At 38.7% G+C, this 21887-nt stretch overlaps 1 protein-coding gene across 1 annotated transcript in view; it reads right to left on the minus strand.

Moving 5' to 3' along the window:
• The window catches only part of LOC126108172 (protein roadkill-like), an 85526-nt gene that overhangs the window by 24390 nt on the left and 39249 nt on the right, over positions 1-21887 (minus strand). The window contains exon 3 of the mRNA XM_049913414.1: positions 19946-20098. Within this exon, the coding sequence (XP_049769371.1) occupies positions 19946-20098 (153 nt within the window). The remainder of the gene's footprint in view (positions 1-19945; positions 20099-21887) is intronic.

Here is a 21887-nt window from a genome sequence, read left to right on the forward strand (position 1 = left end):
AATGAACAAACACACATCAGCACAGGCTCCCTACTACACTTAATAAAGGAAATAACAGAAAACACACAGCACAAAAAAATAAAATAAAATTAATATCACATACACACACACACACAAACACATACACAAACGCACACCCAAATGCGTACACGAACAGACCACAGATACTTCAATAATTACACTCATAAGTTTCGATCTTTGGCAAAAACATTTGACAGTTGGCAACAGAAACCAAAACATTGCATTAAAACAAACATTCAGTGGATAGTGCTGTGGAATGTGGAAAAAACCGCAAATTGGCATTCATAAGAAGAAGAACAACACCAAATATGTAACAGGAGAGTAATGCGTAAGAAATTGTCCACGCAACCTGTAAGTACAGATCAAAACATTACTACTTAATAGGAAATAGCAACCACCAGAACTGTTTATAACCTATAGGCACAGTGACAAAAATTTAAATTAAATAGCTAACATATGTACATATTCCTGGCCACTGATAACGCCTTGCACAAAATAAACTCAAAACGCGTATGGCACTAAAATTGTGTTTTATTCAGTTGCTGTCAGACGGTCCATAAGTAAAAATTATCAATATACCGTAATATTACACGCAACTGAGGAAGACAGGACTACAAAAGTTGAAGATGTCAATATAACTGACACTTCTTAGTTTCTTGTGTTACATTTATGTCTACTTTACTGTATGCTGTACAATGTACTGTTTCCAATTTTCCAGAATGACAACCACACTAAATCTTCACTGCAAGCAAGTTTTAGAATCGCATTAAGAATTGGGCAATCTGGGAAACCCTTTTACGAAGGGGAGTTTGTGAAAGGGTGTCTGATGCTGCAGAACTTGTGTGCCCCACAAACGTTAGCAGGATTCAAGAAATCAGTCTATCCAAGCAAACAGTGACAAGACGTATCAGTGCTATGGCCGGCGATGTGCACAGGCAGCTAATAAATAAGGCAAAAGAATTTGTTGCTCTCTCTGTTGCGCTCGATGAAGCAACAGATCTTACACAGGGTGTATACAGGGACAAGGAAAAAAATTCCCGGATTATTCCCGGATTTCTCCCGGATATCCCGTTTAAAAAATATGCTTTTTCCCGGGCGACCTACTGTCACTTAGCACAGAAAAAGTTCCCTCGGAACTGTAAAACTTATCAATCCTTTGAATGGTTAACGTTTTATATAATCGCGTAGAACTTCCCGGAAAAAAAAGAAAAGCCGGAGCAGAGAAGTTTTGGAAAGACCTTTGATTTGCAGCAACATATACGCAGCATATTTTCGTATTACGAAAGTATAAATTCGAGTTGCACCAAACACAGCTTGTTAGTTTCCGGAGCGTTGCAACCGAGGTTGTGATGTCCTTTTGTAAGCGAGTCATATCTCAAGCCACGAGATCTCGCCAGCCGATGACAGCAGCTATTCAGAGCGTAGGGCACGTGTTATAGTCAGCCAATAGCAAGATCACTGGTTACATAGCGCGAACACACAAGAGGAAAAGTTAACGGTTTACATTAATGTACACAGTACCGTATATCTACAAGAAAAGCTAAGTTTTCACGTGTAATATTGGTCTTTTTTTGGTGTGATATACTTTAAGATACATCACACAAATGTGCCAGTAAATTTAAAATTGTGACATAAATGCCTCGGCTCGAAATTCTTGAAGTGGCTGGTCCTCAAACTGTTCAGTTTCGAACGCTCTGTGATTTAGATATCCATCCCACTTTCACACACGTAACATAATTCATCTTGCGTAAAAAGAAATTTACTTCGAAAGTAACGCTTTTCTAACCACCGTTCGCAATACTGTTAGTTATAGGTTCGATTTACCAGTTGCCAGAGAGCGCCAAAAACGAATTATTGTCCGTGTGCAACTGCAGTGGTGTAGGAAGCCCGCATGTTCGTGTGTATAAAGCACTAAGAGAGCTTACACTACACCATAAAAGAAACAGGGCATCAGAGGATACTCCAAAAGGCATCAAAATTTCGTGAATCATACTAAAATGCATAATTCGGCTTGAAGTGCACATTGGTTTTTTCCAGATTCAAAATGAAGTAGGTCCCATCTGATATTAAGCTTTTCAGTGTGGTTTTTGGGATGTAAATTTTCTTGGAGTACCAGTACTCTACGATCTCATGTTTGGTTCTTTATTATGGCATAATGCCATACATGGCAGAAGATAATAACGTGCACTTGAAATTCACCGAACAGTTGGAAGTACCCAAAATTGTTAAATTAAACACTTCGTTTCAAATAAAATGATTGCCTCAGCGGAATTTCTTTAGCAAACTTGCAAAAATAACTTCATTCTTCTGCAAGGCGATTAATGCTTGACTGCTACTAACTTGGAAAGAAAATAAAATCAGAAACTGAAATTAATAATATATTTTTGCCCTCTGTAATTATGTGAATGCATTTCAATTCACTTGATAGTTCCCGGCCACAGAAATCCGTTTTGTTTTCATTTGACGTGGGAGCTGTACACGAAGAGAAGCAGCGGAATCACTTAACGTAAACACGGGTCACGTGGAGACTAACCCCCTCCCCACTACAACTCAGACAACTCTGTGCAAGCGCGAATCTGGCAGCTAGGGCGCGCGAGAAAAATTTTTCTCGTTTGCATCTGGGTGCTTGCTGCTACTACCGATGCAGCTAACAGCCAAACTTCAAGAAGCGGGAAGCGAGAGAAGGTACTGCTTATACGCGAGTCAAATGCGCATGCGCAACAGACCGCTGGCAACTGGTCAAACGAACCTAATGTGAACAGTTGTGACGTCATGCTCATAGCAAGCAGTTTATTGTTACGAAGAATTACAGTCTGCGCCCTACGGCCTTTAACATATTTTTGCTATCTGTAGACGCTTGTGCGTGCACGGTGTTTTGTTGTCGTAAAATGCACATTTCCTTTGCCACTACAGTTTTATTTTTTTCCCTCTCGTTTATATTTTATTGCTGCAGTATCATTCTCCAGTAGCAGGATACAATAACATTCTTTGCTAGAGAATCAATTCTGCAGTCAAAACTACAAAAATGTAACTGAAAGCTAAAACAATGAAAAATTCCCGGAATTCCGAAAAATTCCCGGGTTTTTCCCGGTTTTCTCACGGATGAAAAAATTCCCGGGTTTTTCCCGGAATTCCCGGTTGTCCCGGGTCGTATACACCCTGTTACAGATACAACCAATGTTGTGATATACATACGAGGTGTCGATAACGCACTTTGTGTAACAGAGGACGTTTTGGACTTAGTACCTTTGAAAGGGACTACTACAGGTGCGGACTTACTCCAAGCTGTCGAGCAAGCGATTGATGGTGTCGGTATGGATTGGAATTGGTGAGTCTCAGTGACCACAGATGGAGCACCATCAATGCAAGGCCATTGGAGAGGACTCATAGCACGAATGCGCCAAAAGCTAGGGTGCACAAATGAGACGTATGGATTCACTACATTCTGCATCGAGAGGCGCTTTGTGCAAAATCAGTAACTTTAGCAAACGTCATGCAAATTGTTGTGCATACTGTAAACTACCTGAAGACACATGGGCATACACATCGCCAGTTTCGGCGGTTCTTGGAGGAATCAGGAGCGGAGTACGGTGACATAGCTTACTATACTGAAGTACGCTGGAACAGTTGAGGTAAAATGCTGAAAATATTTTGTGATTTACGTTTGATCATAGCAACATTCTTACATGAGAAGGGAAAAAGTAAACCTATGTTGGAAGACCCTTGTTGGATATCAGACCTTGCATTTCTTGTGGACATTACGTCTCACATGAACAGCCTGAATGTCAGTTTGCAAGGTGAAAATAATTTAATTTCTGACATGTTGGAAAAAGTAAATGCCTTTGAAAGGAAGCTTGCGTTTTGGGAGCGCCAGCTAATGACAGAAAACACTGCACATTCCCGACTCTTGGACTGGTCCATGAAAGTGCTAGATTTCAAGAATACATATCAATAATTGGAAAAATTAAGGAACAATTTCGAGCACAATTTGCAGATGATACGAGTGTCTCCTGCCATTAGCCTCTTTGCTCGACCGTTGTCGTCATCAGTTGAAGATGCTCCGAATGTTCTACAGATGGAACTGATCGACCTACAGTGCAATACAAGACTGAAGGACAAGTTCTTTGCAGTGAGAAGCTGAAAAGAAATCTACGAAAATTTTTCACAACAAGAATTTCCACGCCTGCATAAAGATGCCGCGAGACTTATGTCCATGTTCGGGTTGACATATGTTTGTGAAAGGTTTTTCTGGGTGATGAAAATGAATAAATCAAGGTTTCTGTCAAGCATAAGTTATGAAAATCTACACAACTGCTTGCGTTCGTCAATGAGCTGATCTTTTATGCCCGATATTAACTATATCATTCCTCATGACCAGTGATAAACGTGTTTCGATTTATTCCTTTCATAATTAAAAATTATTGTTTACTAACTGTGCATTATTGCATCATTCTGCTCCATGGTACATTACTATCAGGAAAATTGCTCATTAAACCAATTCTTCGAATGTATACTTACATTTAGTGGGTGTAACTGAGGGCGCCGAGAATTAGTTATAGGAAACCTTGCATTAGTTTGATGTTATTTGAAATCATGAATAAGGTTTGCTGTAAGTCGCTAACTACTCTCTTTCTTAAATACTAGATCAAAAACATTACGCATATTTGCGTGCCGTCAGTCAAGCTGCCTTAATAAAAACGCACGGTTGTTAACTGTATTACTTGTCTTACTGGGTTAAACTGGTAACGTAAAAGTAGACGTCTCAATGAGTAGACTGTGACAGTATATTAAATGTTTAATACGCGAAATACCTTCCCACGGTTGGCCTGCAAGCTGTGGAAAGAGCACTAGAATGCGCTGGTACAGAGTACCCCAGCAAGTGGATAAAGCGACATCTGTGCATAGAAACATGCACTGCATGAACGCTGGCGGCTGCGGCATGCACGCTGTGACCCAGAAGTTGCACATGTGCAGGAGCACAGCACGCGTGTAGAATTTGTGGCCGGCCCTGAGAAAGCAGAATTTATTACTATCTTAGAAAGCGACAGTAGATCATTTTCGGTTAACCCGGACTGGCTCAAAATTTTGGATACTGTATTGCAACTCTGGATCATGATCCATTCTTTGTGGAACTGTATTCGGTACCTTTTTCTAAAAAACAGGACATACAAAATGAAACAGATAAGATTATGGAATGAGGAGTGATATAACACAGTAACAGCGAATATATCAGTCCACTTACCATTGTAAACAAGGATGGAGGAGTACATGTTGCCATTGATGCACAAACTCCAAACAAAGTAAAAAGAGAGGTGGACAGGCCTGAAAATCTGGACAAAATGTTGCAAAAATTTCATAATGAGGTATTTAACCAGCTTCAACATGACTGCTGGCTATTGGCAAATCCCAGTAAGTCTAGAATCGCATGGATATAAAGCAATCCTGTTTACCGGGAAATGTTATCGATACAAAGTAGTTCCATTTTGACTGAATACCTTTCTGGCAGTGTTTAATTGAGCTCTGGACTTTGTGTTAGGGGAGGAGTTGAGTTCCAGGTTAACTATTTATGTAGATGATTTATTTATCTCCAATGAAAACTCGCAAAAAAGTTCCAAATTGTTGCTTTTCAAGCATCACTTTAAAATTATAGAAATGTAAACGTGTAAAATTAGAAATTAAATTCTTGAGCCATATAATTACTACTACCGGCATTAATAAGGACCTCGAGAAAGCTACGTGCCTTAGAAAAATTTCCCCCACCAAAAAATAGGAAACAGTTGTAAGCCTTTTTAGGTTGGTGTGGATTTTACAGAAAATTTGTTAAGGGGCAACCCTTCAATAATCCACACTTGAACAATCTATAAAAAGATTTAGTGCTTTTGTTTGGACAGACGAGAGTCGGCAGGATTGTGAATCATTAAAGATTAAAATTTGACATGATAATGTTTTACATCACCCAGTACTGTCAGAGACTTTCAATATGAATACTGACACTAGCACCTATGGGATTGTATTGAACTTTTCCAGGAGATAAATGGTACAGGAAATTTAGCTCATAGAACTATAGCTTTTTGCCATTGACAGGAAACAAAAGGAACCATACCATATCAGAGGAGGTAGCCTTGGCCATATTATGGGACCTAAAGAAATTTATAGATTGGTGGGGTTTTAAGATCATCACACATTGACCATAAAGCTCAAACATTCCTTAAAGGTTGTTGCCTTCTAAATGGCAGGCTCACCCAATGGGTTTTATACCTGCAACAATTTAATTATGAAATCTGCTATGTAAAGGGTACAAAAAATTATGTGGCAATGAATTGTCCCAATGGTAAAGATGAAGTACCCAAGGAATGCAATGGAGATGGAACTTTCCAAATTAATTACATGAAGAAGATCAGGCAAAAATGAATTTGAACAGATTTGCAAAACCATGCGATATCATCAAAATGAGCAACCAAATTGGAAGAAATCTGTATATGTAAATTTTGATTTTTAAAACTATCTTGTATAAGAGGAAAGGCTTCATTACTGAAGAATGGATGGTGTGTTGGCCTACCCAATTTGATACAGATGTCAGATTATTTTCACTAGCATTGGGCCAAAGGAGTGTCTAGATAAATTGGCTAGTGTTATAGTGATTGCCAATAGTATGAGTCGAAAGGTAACTGAACGTATTAGGTCTTGTGACATCTGCCAGGGAGCTAAGGTAACCAATAGAACTAATCAAGGTCCAATGCAGAACACGTTACCTAAAGATACCATGGATATACTGTCTGTGGACCTGTATGGACCCCTCCCCACAACTTCTGGTAATTGTAAATGTATTTTAGTGATTTTGGAAGTATTTTCTAAATTTATAAAATTGTATCTCCTGAAAAAGGTGACAGCAATGTCAGTATTCGATAGGGTGATTCAGTATTTAAGACCATTGGAAAACCCAGTGCAGTACTGCCCAATAATGGCCCCAATTTATTTTCAAAACCTGGCAAGATGGAATGGAGCAGAATGGTGTAGAAACTAAATATATTAATGAAGACCTTGCCTCATGGGTTTACTGAGTTCACACCTGGGGAAATTCTGCTCAGTACTAAGAGCAAATGTTTAAATGAGGAAAAACTAGAGTTCCCACCGTTTACAGATTTGGGATTAGCCCAGAAGAAAGAATTGGTAAAAGAAAAAACAAAGCCGAAACGAGATCTAAAACGCACAATAGCAACCTGAAGTTTGCCATGTTCAAAATTGGAGACTGTTTTTCTGAAGACCCATGAATAATCAAGTGAACTTAACCACAAAATTTCTAAATTTATGTATATATAATGGGCCATTCACAGTACAAGACACACCTCACAACAATGCCTACTATTTAATCTACCCAGAGTCGAAGAAGCTCCTTGATGTCCATAATGTAGTGGATCTGAAACTGTACGTACCTAGGAATGAATAAATGAAGAAATCATACCAGACTAAAAATGTATATTATACTGTAGATGAAATAATGTATCTATCTTATGAAGCTACTATACTGTATTTAACTGTAATTTATGTTCTTATAAAAGTGCTGTTACCTATGTAAAATTGCTGTTACTATCTTAGAAGTTCCAGATTCTAAAACCTGTTGTAAAATATGTGATACCCTGTACTGAAAGGGCTACAAGCAAATGTTGCCAAATTGAAAAGAAATGTGGAATGCCTTAAATACAGAATGGGCAGCATAGAAAACTTGCCAAACTGGGGAAAGAAACTATGTCTGTAATAGACTGCCAAAACCCAAAATGGGCAGCCAATTGATTAATGTGATATGTAATTTGTTAATGTTGTCAAATGCAGTGCAAGATGCTATTGCAGGTAGCAAAATTATTTTATTTTCATATCTGTTAGTGTTGTATGTGTTTTGCTACAGTTTTCAAAGAGGGACTGTGTTTCAAATAAAGGCAGTAAGAAAAGAATAGTAGGTTCAGTTTAAATATGTTTGTTTACATAAATATCAAAGAAGAGACTATTATTAGAATCAGCATTGATAGTTTCCTCCTTTGTAAATTCGAAATCATGCTATAGGATGTGTTGCATGTACAATGTCAAATTGCTTGTGATATATGTAGGGGGTATACTTGTATGTGTATGCCTACATTTCTTGAATGCTTACAACATGCTACTGAATATTCTTGACAATACAGATAAATTTTGCTTACTACTCAACTTACTGTTTCACAAAATGAGAATCAGATGTGACAGGTGTACATAATTGAATAATGTTGCTTATATCTTGTTTTGGTAATCAAGTGTATATAGAGTATAGTGTATTAATGTGTTTTGCAATGTATTCTTTTCATGCTCAACTCTGGATGAAGTGATTATTATTTTCGACTGCTTGGTACCATTAAGGTGTTATTGATGTTTGCCTAGCAGGAATCTTCAGTGAACCCTGGGGCATATGTAACATCCATTTTTGACCTACTTTGTATTGATATTTCTATTTGTAGAGTTGCTTATGTAGAGTGCTGTATCTGTCGTATGTAGAGTGTTTTGCCTGTCACGGAAATTCTTTGACAATGCATACATATTTCAGTTATGTTAACTTTTTGAACAATGTTCAATTTATGCTTGGGAATGTAAATAACTACTGGAATGATTGTTATATAATGTACTGTAAATGACTTGGTCCATAGTTAGGGAACGCAGGGTTGAATGTAAAAGATGTGGGGAAGCCCTACAGCTACGGAAGTAGCCTGGCGGAAAGGAAAAGGAGTGGTTAGCGCAAGCTGAAATGTGTCCTTTGCAACGGGTAAGGAATGAGGCCTTACCAGTGCTGTGGTTAACATCTCGCTAGCAGTAGCGGAACATTGTAGTTCATATTCTTGGAGTGTTGAGGCAGAGGAACTTAAGAGTGTTATATATGGACCTCGGATGCTGCATTTGGTGATACCATTATCATGGCATTGTTTTTGGCCGTGCAAAAATATAATTCAGAAGATCTATAACAGGGCGAGGCCAACAGTACTGCCATGATTACATCACTGCCATATTAACAGCCACTGCAAATCAGGCCACCAGTGACACCAGCTTTCCACCAAATTGTTTATATTTGGCACTGTAAATGGACCAGGTATTTGTGAAATTTGGTTGATTTTAATAACAATCGTGGTGTTGCTAAAATCTCTATATTACACCTGTGATTATCCCAAATCACAAACCTTGAGAATCCTATCCTAGTGAATTTAATTCCGAGTGTACTAATTTATTATGAAAAGACTATTAAGCAGCCGTAAAAATAGTTGGGATTGCTTTCTAATGTGTGGAGTTATTGTGTTTCAAGTTCAGTTTAATAATTTGAGAAATACACCACTTCCAGTGCATTTTTAAATCGATCTGCATTACTTTTCTTAAATACTTTGCCTTACTTAAAAGCTGTCCAAAAATAGTAAAGTTGTTAGTTAAAAGAATAATAATACTGATTAGAAGTGAAAAAGATTATTAATTGTTGCATTTATGCACTTTAATCAGAATTACAAAGTTTTATTACTGTTCATTCCATGAGAAGGTCTTGGAACTTGAATTTAATGCTGTTGGCATTTGCCCAGCCAACTATATTTTGAGAAGGTTAAAAGACTACTTTTCAAAGCACATTTGTTATTTGAGGAGTTTGTTGTGCTTCACTTAATAAATAATTATTCATGACAATACTCACCATTTTCCATACACACTTGTGAAGATTTGTTAATGAGCATGGCTGTTCAAACCATGAAACTAAGGCCCTCATGTACTAAACTAGTTAGTTAATGAAGCAAAGCAAAGGTCCCTCCACAGCCAATGTAGTTAGATTTGCATTCTGTTTAATTGCTTCAAACTGGGCTCAATAAAGAAATATTTACTGCATTAGCTACTTAAATGCGAGCTGGGTAACGTAAAGGTATAGAGACCGTGTACTAGCAATGTTATATGGTATGATCATAATAGACCTCCTGATTTAAATCAATCATTTCATGCTCTGCCCTGTTTAGTATTGCTATTAGTTTCATGTGTGTTGGTGACTGGTTCTAGTAACTGCTGCATCTAGTTCATTCAAGGCAGGGCTTAACTTTTAAACTTTTAGGTGCCGTAAGGCGCCCCCTTTTACCACTCCCCACTGGCCACAGAGAGAGACTTGTGATAAGACTTACAATGAGAAATTCTTTCTTAAATACAGTTCTGAAATTCAGGTTTTTAAACCATAATATCTTATAATCAAAAACATAACACCACAAGGTGCCACCATCTGCCGTATCAGTGTCACTTTTTGCTCCATAGTTCTGCTTCACACGTATTGGCACCAAGTCATACTCACGGCATCACGTTTTCAAATGCTGCCAGCCACAAAGTTCAAACAGTTTTTTGGTAGCTGCTCTATGAACGTGTGTTCAGTATTTATCAACAAGGCATTTAGCAGTTAATGACTGAGATATTCCTGCTCCATCTGGGTCTAGTACAATTTCGATTTCCCACGTCTTCACGCAACGTTAATTCTGTGAGCATTTGGTACCATAGCAGCCGATCATTGCGTCGCGCCTGAGTTGATAACAATGCAAGATAAAGTTAAAACATTCCCCCTCCCCCTTCCTCGCCCTGAGGCTGCCGTAATCTTCCTCCTCTCCTCCCCACATCATGTTACACTGCCATGGGGAAAGACTATATGTAATGTTCTTCAGTCAGATTTTGTCACTTGAAACTTTCATGATAGTGAGTGAAAAAGAAATCACAAGTTTTATTTATACAGGTAATAAATAAATTCCCTTCTGAATGTAAAATGTAACTGATAGATTAAGAAATATCTATGACTTAACTTTTGCACTTTTAAAATAAGTAAGTAGTTCCTATGTTACTAGCCAAAGAGAAAGGTCTTTACCATTTAATTAACATGAGACTCAACGTGTAAAAATTGAACTGAAAAACCACTATTGTTCCCAGAATGAAATTTCCACTCTGCAGTGGAGTATGCGCTGATATGAAACTTCCTGGCGGATTAAAACTGCGTGCCGGACTGAGACTCGAACTCGGGACCTTTGCCTTTCGTGGGCAAGTGTTCTTTATGTTATAATAATCAGGAAATGATAAACTCGTCATAGAGATGACAGATTTGTTCTTTTCCATAAGCCCATAGTGTCTTAACTGAGAAAAACATATTTCATGAGTAGCCGCTGCAAACTGAATATTTATTTATTAAACCACAAACAATCAAAAGGGACCTGTTGTTATAAATGTTAACACATTTGCTGCAATCTGACCGAAAAATGTTTTACATGTAGAATATATCTTGTAGGAAAAGCAATCAACGCATTTGGCACTGAGAGAGAATTATTACAAAAATAAACATGCACTTATATTAAAATGAGCTTCACATTTCAGTCAAAGTCGCACTTATAACAATCATCCATCTTTGGCGAATATTTTACAAAAATGTCAAAGCTTCTTGAGTTCCATTACAGCTCTGTTAAAATTACTTTTTCATTTCCAATAACATACTGTGTATATAAAAAAATTGGTTTGTACATTAAACCATTATTTAAACAATTTTACTTCAGCGGGCTGCACGAAGATGTTACACTGTTTCAAGCAGCAGTTCATAACTTCAAGAATCCCACATCTCAGTAGATTTTTAGGTCTATTTGCCGTTCAACAATTAAACCGCTAATGACCAATAAACTGAATTGGTCGGATTGAGTATTGATCTGTTAATAACTCATTTATGATAAAATTACAAATGATTCCAAATCAAGAATATCACGTTAATAATAAATTGTACCGAGCATTAATTTTGAGATTACAGTTTCGTAGTTTGAAATATGAATTTAATTTCCCTTCACTCATAAAATAACAAGTCCTGTCAACATGCAGTATATATCTTTGACCTAAGGGTATACAACTTTGTTTAAATATTTCCCTTTAAATTTTATTACACTTTCAACATAGCGTATTAACTTAAAATGACAAACATCTGTTATCCTGACAAAAGTCAGTGGCATATGACCAGTCAGTTTATACAGAATATATATTGTGTATTTATTGTTAAAAAGTACCTTTTTAGGACGTATTAATAACTGAACTCCTAGTTTTAACTAAGTTCATACTCAGTGGCTCAAATAAAGGAAGAAAAAGTAAGCACTGTGAAATTATTTCAAACACAATCAATGGAGATGGATTAAGAAAAACATTTCCATAATACAGAATTATCCTCATTATACACTATCACTTCGTGCTTTTGACTGTGTAGCAAGTGCAGAATGATATCCCTTCGCCATCCAAGACATCCATTTTTATATCTAGCTACAGATGGTCCCAGAAGTCTGATGCGTAATGAACTACAAACAGTGCTGATGTAGAGTGAAGATCTCAGTGGTGTCATAATTAAGTTCATTGCAGAAATGCCACGTTCACACTCTGCAATCGACACTGCAATGCTGTTTATTATTGATACAAAATTTTTGAACATTGGTGGCTGTACAAGAACAGTTGGCATTTCTCCGCTTAGTACTGGTTTCAGACCCCGTTTGTACTCCCTCAAGTCCTTCATTATTTCAGAGGGCTATTAATCTTAAATCTTTCACACTTTCGATAAATCTCATTTTCTCCGTAAGTGATCGATATGTTTGTAGGCCAGAATTTCAGGTGAATGGCCTTCACGTAATTCATAACTTCATCGTAGCTTTCAGATGCATTCACTGTTGATAGTAACCTGGATTGACAAATTATTTGCCAAGCTGCGATAAAACTGTTTATCAGAAATCTTAGAAATATTTCTTCTTTGAGAAAGTTTAACACATTGAAAGTTCATATTTTCCAGTGCAATGTTAGCTACATTTTCATGTTGTCCCATTGCATCAACCAGACTTTCAAAAACTTTTAGTAAAAGTGTAATGTCGTTGTGAGCTTGAACAAGGTTAACACTTGATCTTTGAAGCTGTAGGGATAGATCGGCCAACTCTTCTAAGGCATCAGACATTACAGCTAGGTTGGAGACGAAAGATGTAGAAGACAATGTATTACAAAGCCCTTTGTAAGTAGACCGTTGTTTTGAATCTCGTTTCGTGTCCTCTGATACTTCTAAAAAATGACTGTACAGAGCCCTGCAATCTTTCCACACAGCTTTTACTGCCAATAAACTGGAGGCCACCCAACGAGTGTCAAAACACATGACCAATTTTTAAATTTCTTGCTCCAAACCTTTAGCAGCAACTGCCAACTCACTGCTGTTTTTCGGAGAGCAGCTGAAGATATTTCTAACTTTATCCATGAATATTTTAAAGTGATTAATTCCCACCACTTCCTTTATCGTGTCGTGCACGGTGAGTTCTGAACGATGTTTCAAACAATGCCAGATGAATAAGTTTCGAAACATCAGCTTTGCAAGGTCAGACTTTTTTCCTAACGCGACAGAAGCTCCATCGCAAGTCAAAGCGATTAAATGGTCTTTCAAAAACTCACAGCCTAGTCCTAGTGATTCTAACTGCTTTAAAAGTTCTTTCAAGATATCAGATGCTGTTGTGTCATTTAGCTCAAAAAGTTTCAAAGAAATTGTCATGGTGTTTTCCCTTTTAACAATGTTCTGAACTATACAATCAAAGCTTTTTTGTGTGAAAGAGAAGTGGCTTTATCCAAAAGAAGTGAAAATTTGGAGTCACTTTTTATTAAATTATTTATTAGATCTGATGTCATCTGGTCAGAAATATGAATCACTATATTAGATCAAGCAACATTTGAACATAGTATTCGGCCCATATCCAAACCATTTTTAATTTGGAGATCAATTTCTGTCTCAAACTCATAAAACAGTCTAACTTTGCTTGCTTATAAGCTGTCCAAAAACACGCTCAGTAACAACTTCTTGTTCCTTTACCTAGTGTAGATACATTTCTACAAACTTGGCCTTTTTTTAATAATTAACCACGAGTTTTTAGCTTTATAATCTGTACATTGTTCGACAGACCGACAATCTGGCTTTTCATCATCATTACAATTATCAGTACTGTCTATAGATGTTTTGTCTGTATCCATAACCACCAACTTATAGAAATTTTCATTTTGTTACAATGACATAGGAGAAGGATTGTCTGCTTTGTTGTTTGCATCTTCTTCTCCAGCCACAGCTGACGTCATGGATTCTACATCTGAACTGTAGTTTTCATTGCTCTCACTAATGTTGTGTCTTTTAGGTTTAAAGAAGTCACTAATTTTTGTAGAGATATACATTACTATTAAACTCTCCTGTCCACTCAGTCACAATGTGTAAATAAACACTACAAACAAACCGAAACAATGCTGTCGGTTCTGAGCAGAACAACAACTGAACTGCAAGCGATTGACCTACATAGAGTGACTGAGTAATATCGTTGAACTTGAATTCCTAAAGTGCCTGTTGGATTGTCTGTTGGCTTTTCTGTGAGACAGCAATGGCTAACAAGGTAAACTGATTCAAACTGAAAAAGCTGTAGACACGACCTGTCTGAATCGTGGACTACAAAGACTGAATTCACAAACAGACATACAGATAGGCAATTGTAACGTGAGACCCACTTATGGGATTTACATGTTTCTTTCTTTAACTCACAGACATATTCATTTACTATCTATTAGTATATATTTCGCTACTTTAAGTAACACAAGAAATAAGCTGTGGCTATAATTGTAAGTCAAGTCACAAAAAAGTCGACTGCCTTCGTGCTCTCTTACAGTACGCTGCATAAACTATTAGAGCAAAATCATTTGATTTTTTAATGAATTGTAGACCTCAAAAAGAACCACGAAAAGTCAAGAAGAGCATATGTTTGTCTTTCACAGTTGAGTCACACTCACACTTTTTCTGCTTTGTGGGTGCTGAAACAGGTGATTTCAGAAGACAAAAATCATAATTATTCTTCAACCTTAATCTTTTATTTAGGTACATCTTTTTGAGCTCTACAGTTTGGTACTACATAATGTGATGTAATTCTTATGGACTACATAATGTATTTCAAGAGAGCATGCTGGCGGAAAACATTTTTACTTCAATAGCTGATGACATTTAAACGGCTGAACAGACTTTCAGAAATATAGCTAAGAACTGTCCTGATTAAACCAGCTGTCAAGTAAAAAAACGGGTTTAAAATTGGAACTTTCGTTTGAGAACTATGTTGGGGCAGACAGACAGACTTATGGGTCAAACATACACATATCCGTTCTGCATTGGGAGTTCAAACAAGGGTGCAGATAAAGACTGAAAGGTCAAGAGTACCGTGGACAAAGGGGCGTATCAGCTCGAAAGACTACCAACTTTTAGTCATGTTTGCTCCATACGCACATTTGATTTTTAGCTGTGACATAAATTGCAACATGGAATGACATGATTTCGTGAAAGCACATTATAAACACGTTCACATTCAATAATGGCTTACATTATTTATTTCTCATTGACACACATGAGACATTGCCTTGCTACTACATCGCTGAGGTTGTTGGCAGTTGTAAACAAAAGGCAATATGTACCAATCACAACTTTGGAATGATACTCCACTTATCTTAGGTATGCTGTACGTGCGCGCACGCACGCACACGCACACACACACACACACACACACGCACACACACACACACACACACACACACACACACACACACACACACACACACACACACACACACAGTACCTCCTGCCCATCACATCATGTTGGCGACCCATTGTCATGTTCACTTGTTCTGGTGCAGCAGAAAATTATAGTTACATTTTGATTTAATAATATTTCAAATCTCCAGTGCTGTACTGTAAAAAAGGGAAAAGAGAGAGAATTAGAAGATAGAGAGTTTCTGGGAGTTGCCAGAACGCGTTCTGACCGAAATTAAGCCCGGATTCAAGGTACGTGTTGTTGTGAGGCATATGCTACTGTTTGCTATCTCATTGGCCATTTGTTTGACTTTCAAATTAGTACTACATTTATCTGCAAGGCTACGTTACTCTGTTGTAATGTGAACACATATAAAGAAAGAATTTTGTGTGTGTGTGTCAAGGAAAGTTAGGTTAGCCTTAGCACTGCCTTCTGCTTTATAACATTGTTTGACAAGAATTCCTGATTAGGCTGGTGACTAATATTAATACATAACTAATATGTAATTAATAAGACTTGCTTTTGTGCTGGAGAACATCTGTTCCTCACTCAAATGTTTAGTGTTTGTTATACTCCGATGGGGTGTTTCGGAAACGAATCCCAGTCTGTTTGTTCTATTCCCATTAGGTTATCTCACGGTCACAACTTTCTCAAAAATTCCTCAGAGAGGTTTAATGTAATCACCGACTGCCATTTATGGTGGTCGGTGTTACCATTACAAGCACTCCCTTTGGAGGACCGCTCCTGAACCATTCCACCACACGTGGATGGCTGACTTGCTGCAAGGCTATGCCCTGTGTTCTGTGACATTTGTGCGGTTGCTTCGGTATCTCAGCATTTTCAGCTCTTAAGGAGGGAGGCAGAGCTTTAGCTGGTAAAGACATTTCCAGCTGGAGTACATCACAACCAGACACACACTCTGGAGTCAGGTATTGAATTGTAAGGTGTATCCAGGAACAGATGTGCACTCAGATCACAATTCAGTTATGATAATGACTGAGCCAGAACGCTGGTCGATCATCAACAATCGGCTTATCTTTGGTGCGTCCCCGGGCATGAGCATCTTTGCGTTTTCGGCTGGGGCGCGCGGGAAGGCGAGAGCCAGTCGGTTTGGGGCGGCCGGTGAGACTGGCTGAGTTGTGGCTCGGGCGTAAGCACACGTGTGATGTCTGTTACGCTGGGGCTGTTTGTGAATAGTGAAACTCCTGCGGCGGTTACTGGTTGCCTGGAAGGCATTTTGTATAAATTGTGCCAAGCCTCACAGTGAGAGAGGAGTCCGGAGTTGGTGTCGGCCTATATGTTTGTACAAATTGAGGTGCCTGTGTGAGAAGCACGGCGTAGGGCTGTCAGTTGCTTCGTCCTTCTGGGAGCCACCGCAAGCAGATGTTCGCTCGGAAAGTGTACAGTTTGTGGTGAGCATAGTGTGAACAAGTTCTCGTGGGATGTGCTCCCGGCCTGACTCTTGGCCTATGTTATTTGTGGGCGCCGACCCCTTGTCTGTTACTGCTTTCGGGTGTCTAAGATTTCACAGCAAAACTGTGATTTTGGGGCATTCTGTGTTTCTGGCTCAGCCTCCACCTAGAAAGGGGAAAGATTTGGAATTCCTTAATGCTGTAGTTTAAACATATAAAAATATTGTATTTTATTCCTGTTTAATGTCAGACAGATTCAAATGTAACTTCATTTATGTATTTGAAATAAATGTGTTGGATTGACCTTAATGAATTATGTGCAATCGAAGTAAGGGACCCAGTCCTTCATTAGTGCTTAACAGTGGCGTGTGGTCCGGGTTGTGACACCTGTGCTCGGACCAGTTAGTGAACTAAATTTTAAGAGAATTTTTATGAGAATTCAGTGTGTAAATAATAGGATACTGAAGTACACAGGAATGGAATGGGATTTTAACTTCTTTGAGGCTCTAGACAATGCAATAATAAATGGCAATCACGTGAATATTCACATTTGTCTGCGCAATCCATGAGACAGGAGTCATAAAAACAGACTGCCAGAGAAGCACCATCCAGGCACTACAGAAGCAACCAAGCGCCTATAAGTGCAATAGCTAAACAGCTCATGAATAGAACTTATTGAAAAAATAACAACAACATGCAGAAGAATGGAAGACGAAGGTGACAATCTGTTTGAGAAAACTGAATTTGGAGTAAAGATGCAGGGATAGTGGAAGGGATGTTCAAGAAAAATCAAGAGATCTTTATTGGATTTGCAGATCTTTACATGACATTTGACAGCATGAAACAGTGAAAGTGCATGAAATTTTTTTAAAAGGTACATATAAGATATATGGAACAGCAGGTAACATAGAATATGTACAATAATCAACAAGAATTGGTATTCTGAATTAAAGATGGTTAAAGATAAGGATGCAGGAAATCTCCACAAATGTTCAGATGAACACCGAAGAATCACTGGTGGAACTGAAGAAACTTATAGCAATTTAATTAAAACTGAAGGTGAAAAGGATTTCCTTGATAATATTCACTGGTGATATTTCTGTGTTCACTGAAAGTCAGACTGAATCACCAGAGTTGGTAAATGTAATAAACAGTTGAATGAGTGCCAAATCAGGATTAATGAATGGAAGAAAGAGGAAAGGATTGGGGTGTGGCAGAAATAACATTGGTGGCAAAGTTTACAGAATTAAGGACCACACAGTAGACCACTTGTAGGACTCTGCTACACGTGATGCTAATTTACACTGAGGGTCAAAGCATAGTTGTTATAAGGAGTAATGTAGCATGGAAAAACAGGAGATTCCTCGCAAAACAAAGTTACTAATATCAAAGATAGGCCTTAATTTGTGTTAGACATACCTGAATGTATGCTTGGAGCACAGTACTGCATAAAAATTCATCATGGATTATGGAAAAACAAGAGGGGAATCGGAGCATTGTAAATGCGGTGCTATTGATGGATGTTTAAACTAGGTGAACTTACAACAGAAGAACTGTGGAACATCTCTGCAAAATAGGTGAGGATAGTGTGATATGTGGAAAACCGTGACAAGTACAGGGGCCAGCACATTAAGTTATATTTGAAGGCATCAGGGAATAGCTGCTGTGGCACTAGAGGTGGTTGTTGAGATTAAAAACTGTAGGGACAGACAGAGATAGGAATGAATACCTTAAATGACTGGACTCTAGGTGCTCATGGGGCTGCAAATCTGTTGCTCACACAGACAGACACATTGTCAACAGAAGGCAGAGTTTCCCCTTTGCATGTCTGTCGTTACCAAGACTGGCTGTTACAGCAGTGGGGCAACCAAGGTGGTGCACACCCTGGCAAGCTGAGGCTCTGCTGGCGCTTGCTTCTGTTTGGTGATTGCCGAGTATATTTCTTGTTACTAACAGAAACTTTATAGCAAATTATTGGGTTCTTTCTCCTCTCTCATTCCTGAGAAGCACCAAAAATGGTCTCATAAATGTGTGTGTATGAGTCTGACCTCTACTAGACCATTACAATACATCTAAAGTAATAGACATTTATCTCATCTGACAGTTTACACATTCAGTGCACTCATACTCTCCCCATCACTAAATTTTCTGGGCATGACATTGTCTGAATTATTGAAACTTCCTGGCAGATTAAAACTGTGTGCCGGACTGAGACTCGAACTCGGGACCTTCGCCTTTCGCGGGCAAGTGCTCTACCAACTGAGCTACCCGAGCACGACTCTCATTCTGGAAACATCCCCCAGGCTGTGGCTAAGCCGTGTCTCCGCAATATCCTTTCTTTCAGGAGTGCTAGTTCTGCAAGGTTTGCAGGAGAGCTTCTGTAAAGTTTGGAGGGTAGGAGCCGAGGTACTGGCAAAAGTAAAGCTGTGAGGACAGGGCTTGACTCGTGCTCAGGTAGCTCAGTTGGTAGAGCACTTGCCCACGAAAGGCAAAGGTCCCGAGTTCGAGTCTCGGTCCAGCAGACAGTTTTAATCTGCCAGGAAGTTTCATATCAGCGCACACTCCGCTGAAGAGTGAAAATCTCAGTCTGAATTATTGTTGGCATTGGTTTGCTGGTCTTGATGAATAAGACACTGAACTGTTGACAATAACTATTTTTCCTACCAACCTATTCTTAACCAACCTCTCTCCCATGATACTATGATCTAGTCGTGGGAATACCACCTCTGATTGTATGTTTTTATCTAGACTGAGCATTTACACTTTGCTTTTCAGTATTTATATCTTATCTACCATATAATGGTGTGTGTGTGTGTGTGTGTGTGTGTGTGTGTGTGTGTGTGTGTGTGTGTGTGTGTGTGTGTGCGTGCGTGCGCGTGCGCGCGTGCTGAGGGAACTCACCGCATTTGAGAGACAGTGGCCTCATCAGGTTGAGGAGTCGTGGGCCGCGCAGCAGCAGGTGTCTGGCGAGGTGCGCTGGCAGAGGTGGTGGCGGTTCTGGTTGTGGTTGTGGTGCCGGTGGTGGTGGTCCTCGGCTCTGTAACGACTGGTGCACTGCACACACAGAGAGGCAGGGTGTGAGTTGGCTGGGCGTGTCCTCGTGGGGATGTGGAGGTGGCTCACCATGGCCAGCACTGCTGAGGGACCATCCACACAGGGGATAGGGCTCCAGTTAATACAAATGAATTACCAGTAAGCTAAGCTAATAACAATCAGTCGTACCATCTGAGCTTTCCATGGCAGTCGCTCAACCCCATACAACAGGTAGTTCAAATCTAGGTGCAGCCAGAAGGTACATACAACGCCCAATACTTGCACAAAACATAATTACAGAATTACTGGACATGTTAGCTCAGGTGCTATCGCCATCAAAACTATCCAAACGGCCTGAATTCCACTCCACCTAAATTGTATGATAATGATGAAGTGCCATATTCCTCGACAGAGTGTAGGGGAACGACGAATGCACCCACATAATGTTACTGTCTTGCAGTTCCTCTGATCTCTTTTCGATATGGACATTTCACTCTACAAAATGATTACTACAAGACCCCACTTGAAGCAACTGATTTGTAACACTGAGTCCACAATCAGACTAATATCACGATAGTGTGAATATCGAAACCTGTTATAATTAGATGGCAGCTTGTAAACTCAAGTTTATTGCAATAAATGACTTTTTGGAAACTAAGTTTCAACTTGAAATTAAGTGACGAAAACATTTGTATTAAGACTACCATCCAGGATTCCAATTGAGCACCTATTGTCTCTGTTAACTAAGTACGAAAGATCTTAAATATCATTTCAGCCACAGGTAAGCATGTGTGTATGGGTGCATGTTGAAATGTTGAAATGACTTCGCATTGTGTTCGATTATTCAAACCTAGCAACTAATAGGATTGTTAACTAAGTGCAATAATACATTACATATGCAAATATAGCAATATGAGAATCTGAACTGTCGAGAAAAAGTATTTTGTTCCTTTGCTGGGATCTGAATCCACCACCTCTCATTGTTTTCTAACCACAAATACATGTTAAACATCTGCTTAGTTTAGCTGTAGCAGGATGTGCCCATGTATGTACTGGAAATAACCTAACGGAACATTCTGTGTAGGGTGGGAATCTATCCCCGCGTGCTGCATGCACCATCGTTGTTGACTGCACACAAGATGATGTTGATTATCGAATTCTTTTTCGCCACTTGCTACAAGGTACGTGTTTTAACTTTTCGAGCAATCATTTGAAGTTTTGTGTGACAGACTTGAAATCGACACCAGCTGTCATAGTTGACAAGACATGCAGAGGTGATAAAAATCAAAATCGCTTTTCTCCTCTGGTTTTATGTGCACGACACAATAAAAATCTTTGCAGACAACCATGAACACAATGGATGCTAATAACTATGGACATATCCGTGGGAAGAATTTCTTAACACAAAAGAGCTTCATTACACCAGATGTGTACTGTTACATTCTGAGGACTCACATTAGCCTTTGATTTTACGTTTTTTGTCAGGACCAAACATTTTTGTTTTATGAAGGTAAAGCCAAATAGTTCCTGTTTTAAGTTTTCCTTTATTTTCTTAAACTAAGCAATGCAAATACTGTGACCTTTCCTTTGAAATGGCACTATCTATTTCCTTTCTAACATTTGAGAGCTGTAGATTCTACTTTGTCTCTAATGGTCTTGCAGTCGATGGGATGTTTGACACTTAATTACTTCTTTCTTTCTTCAACATTTCCTATTGAATTAAGGTGCCGCATGATGGCTAATTGGTCACATTTCATGACATTTGGCAGTAATCGATTGAGCCATACTGGTAAACCACCACATCAAAACT

This window comes from Schistocerca cancellata, chromosome 11, assembly GCF_023864275.1.
Source record: "Schistocerca cancellata isolate TAMUIC-IGC-003103 chromosome 11, iqSchCanc2.1, whole genome shotgun sequence".
Lineage (NCBI taxonomy): Eukaryota > Metazoa > Arthropoda > Insecta > Orthoptera > Acrididae > Schistocerca > Schistocerca cancellata.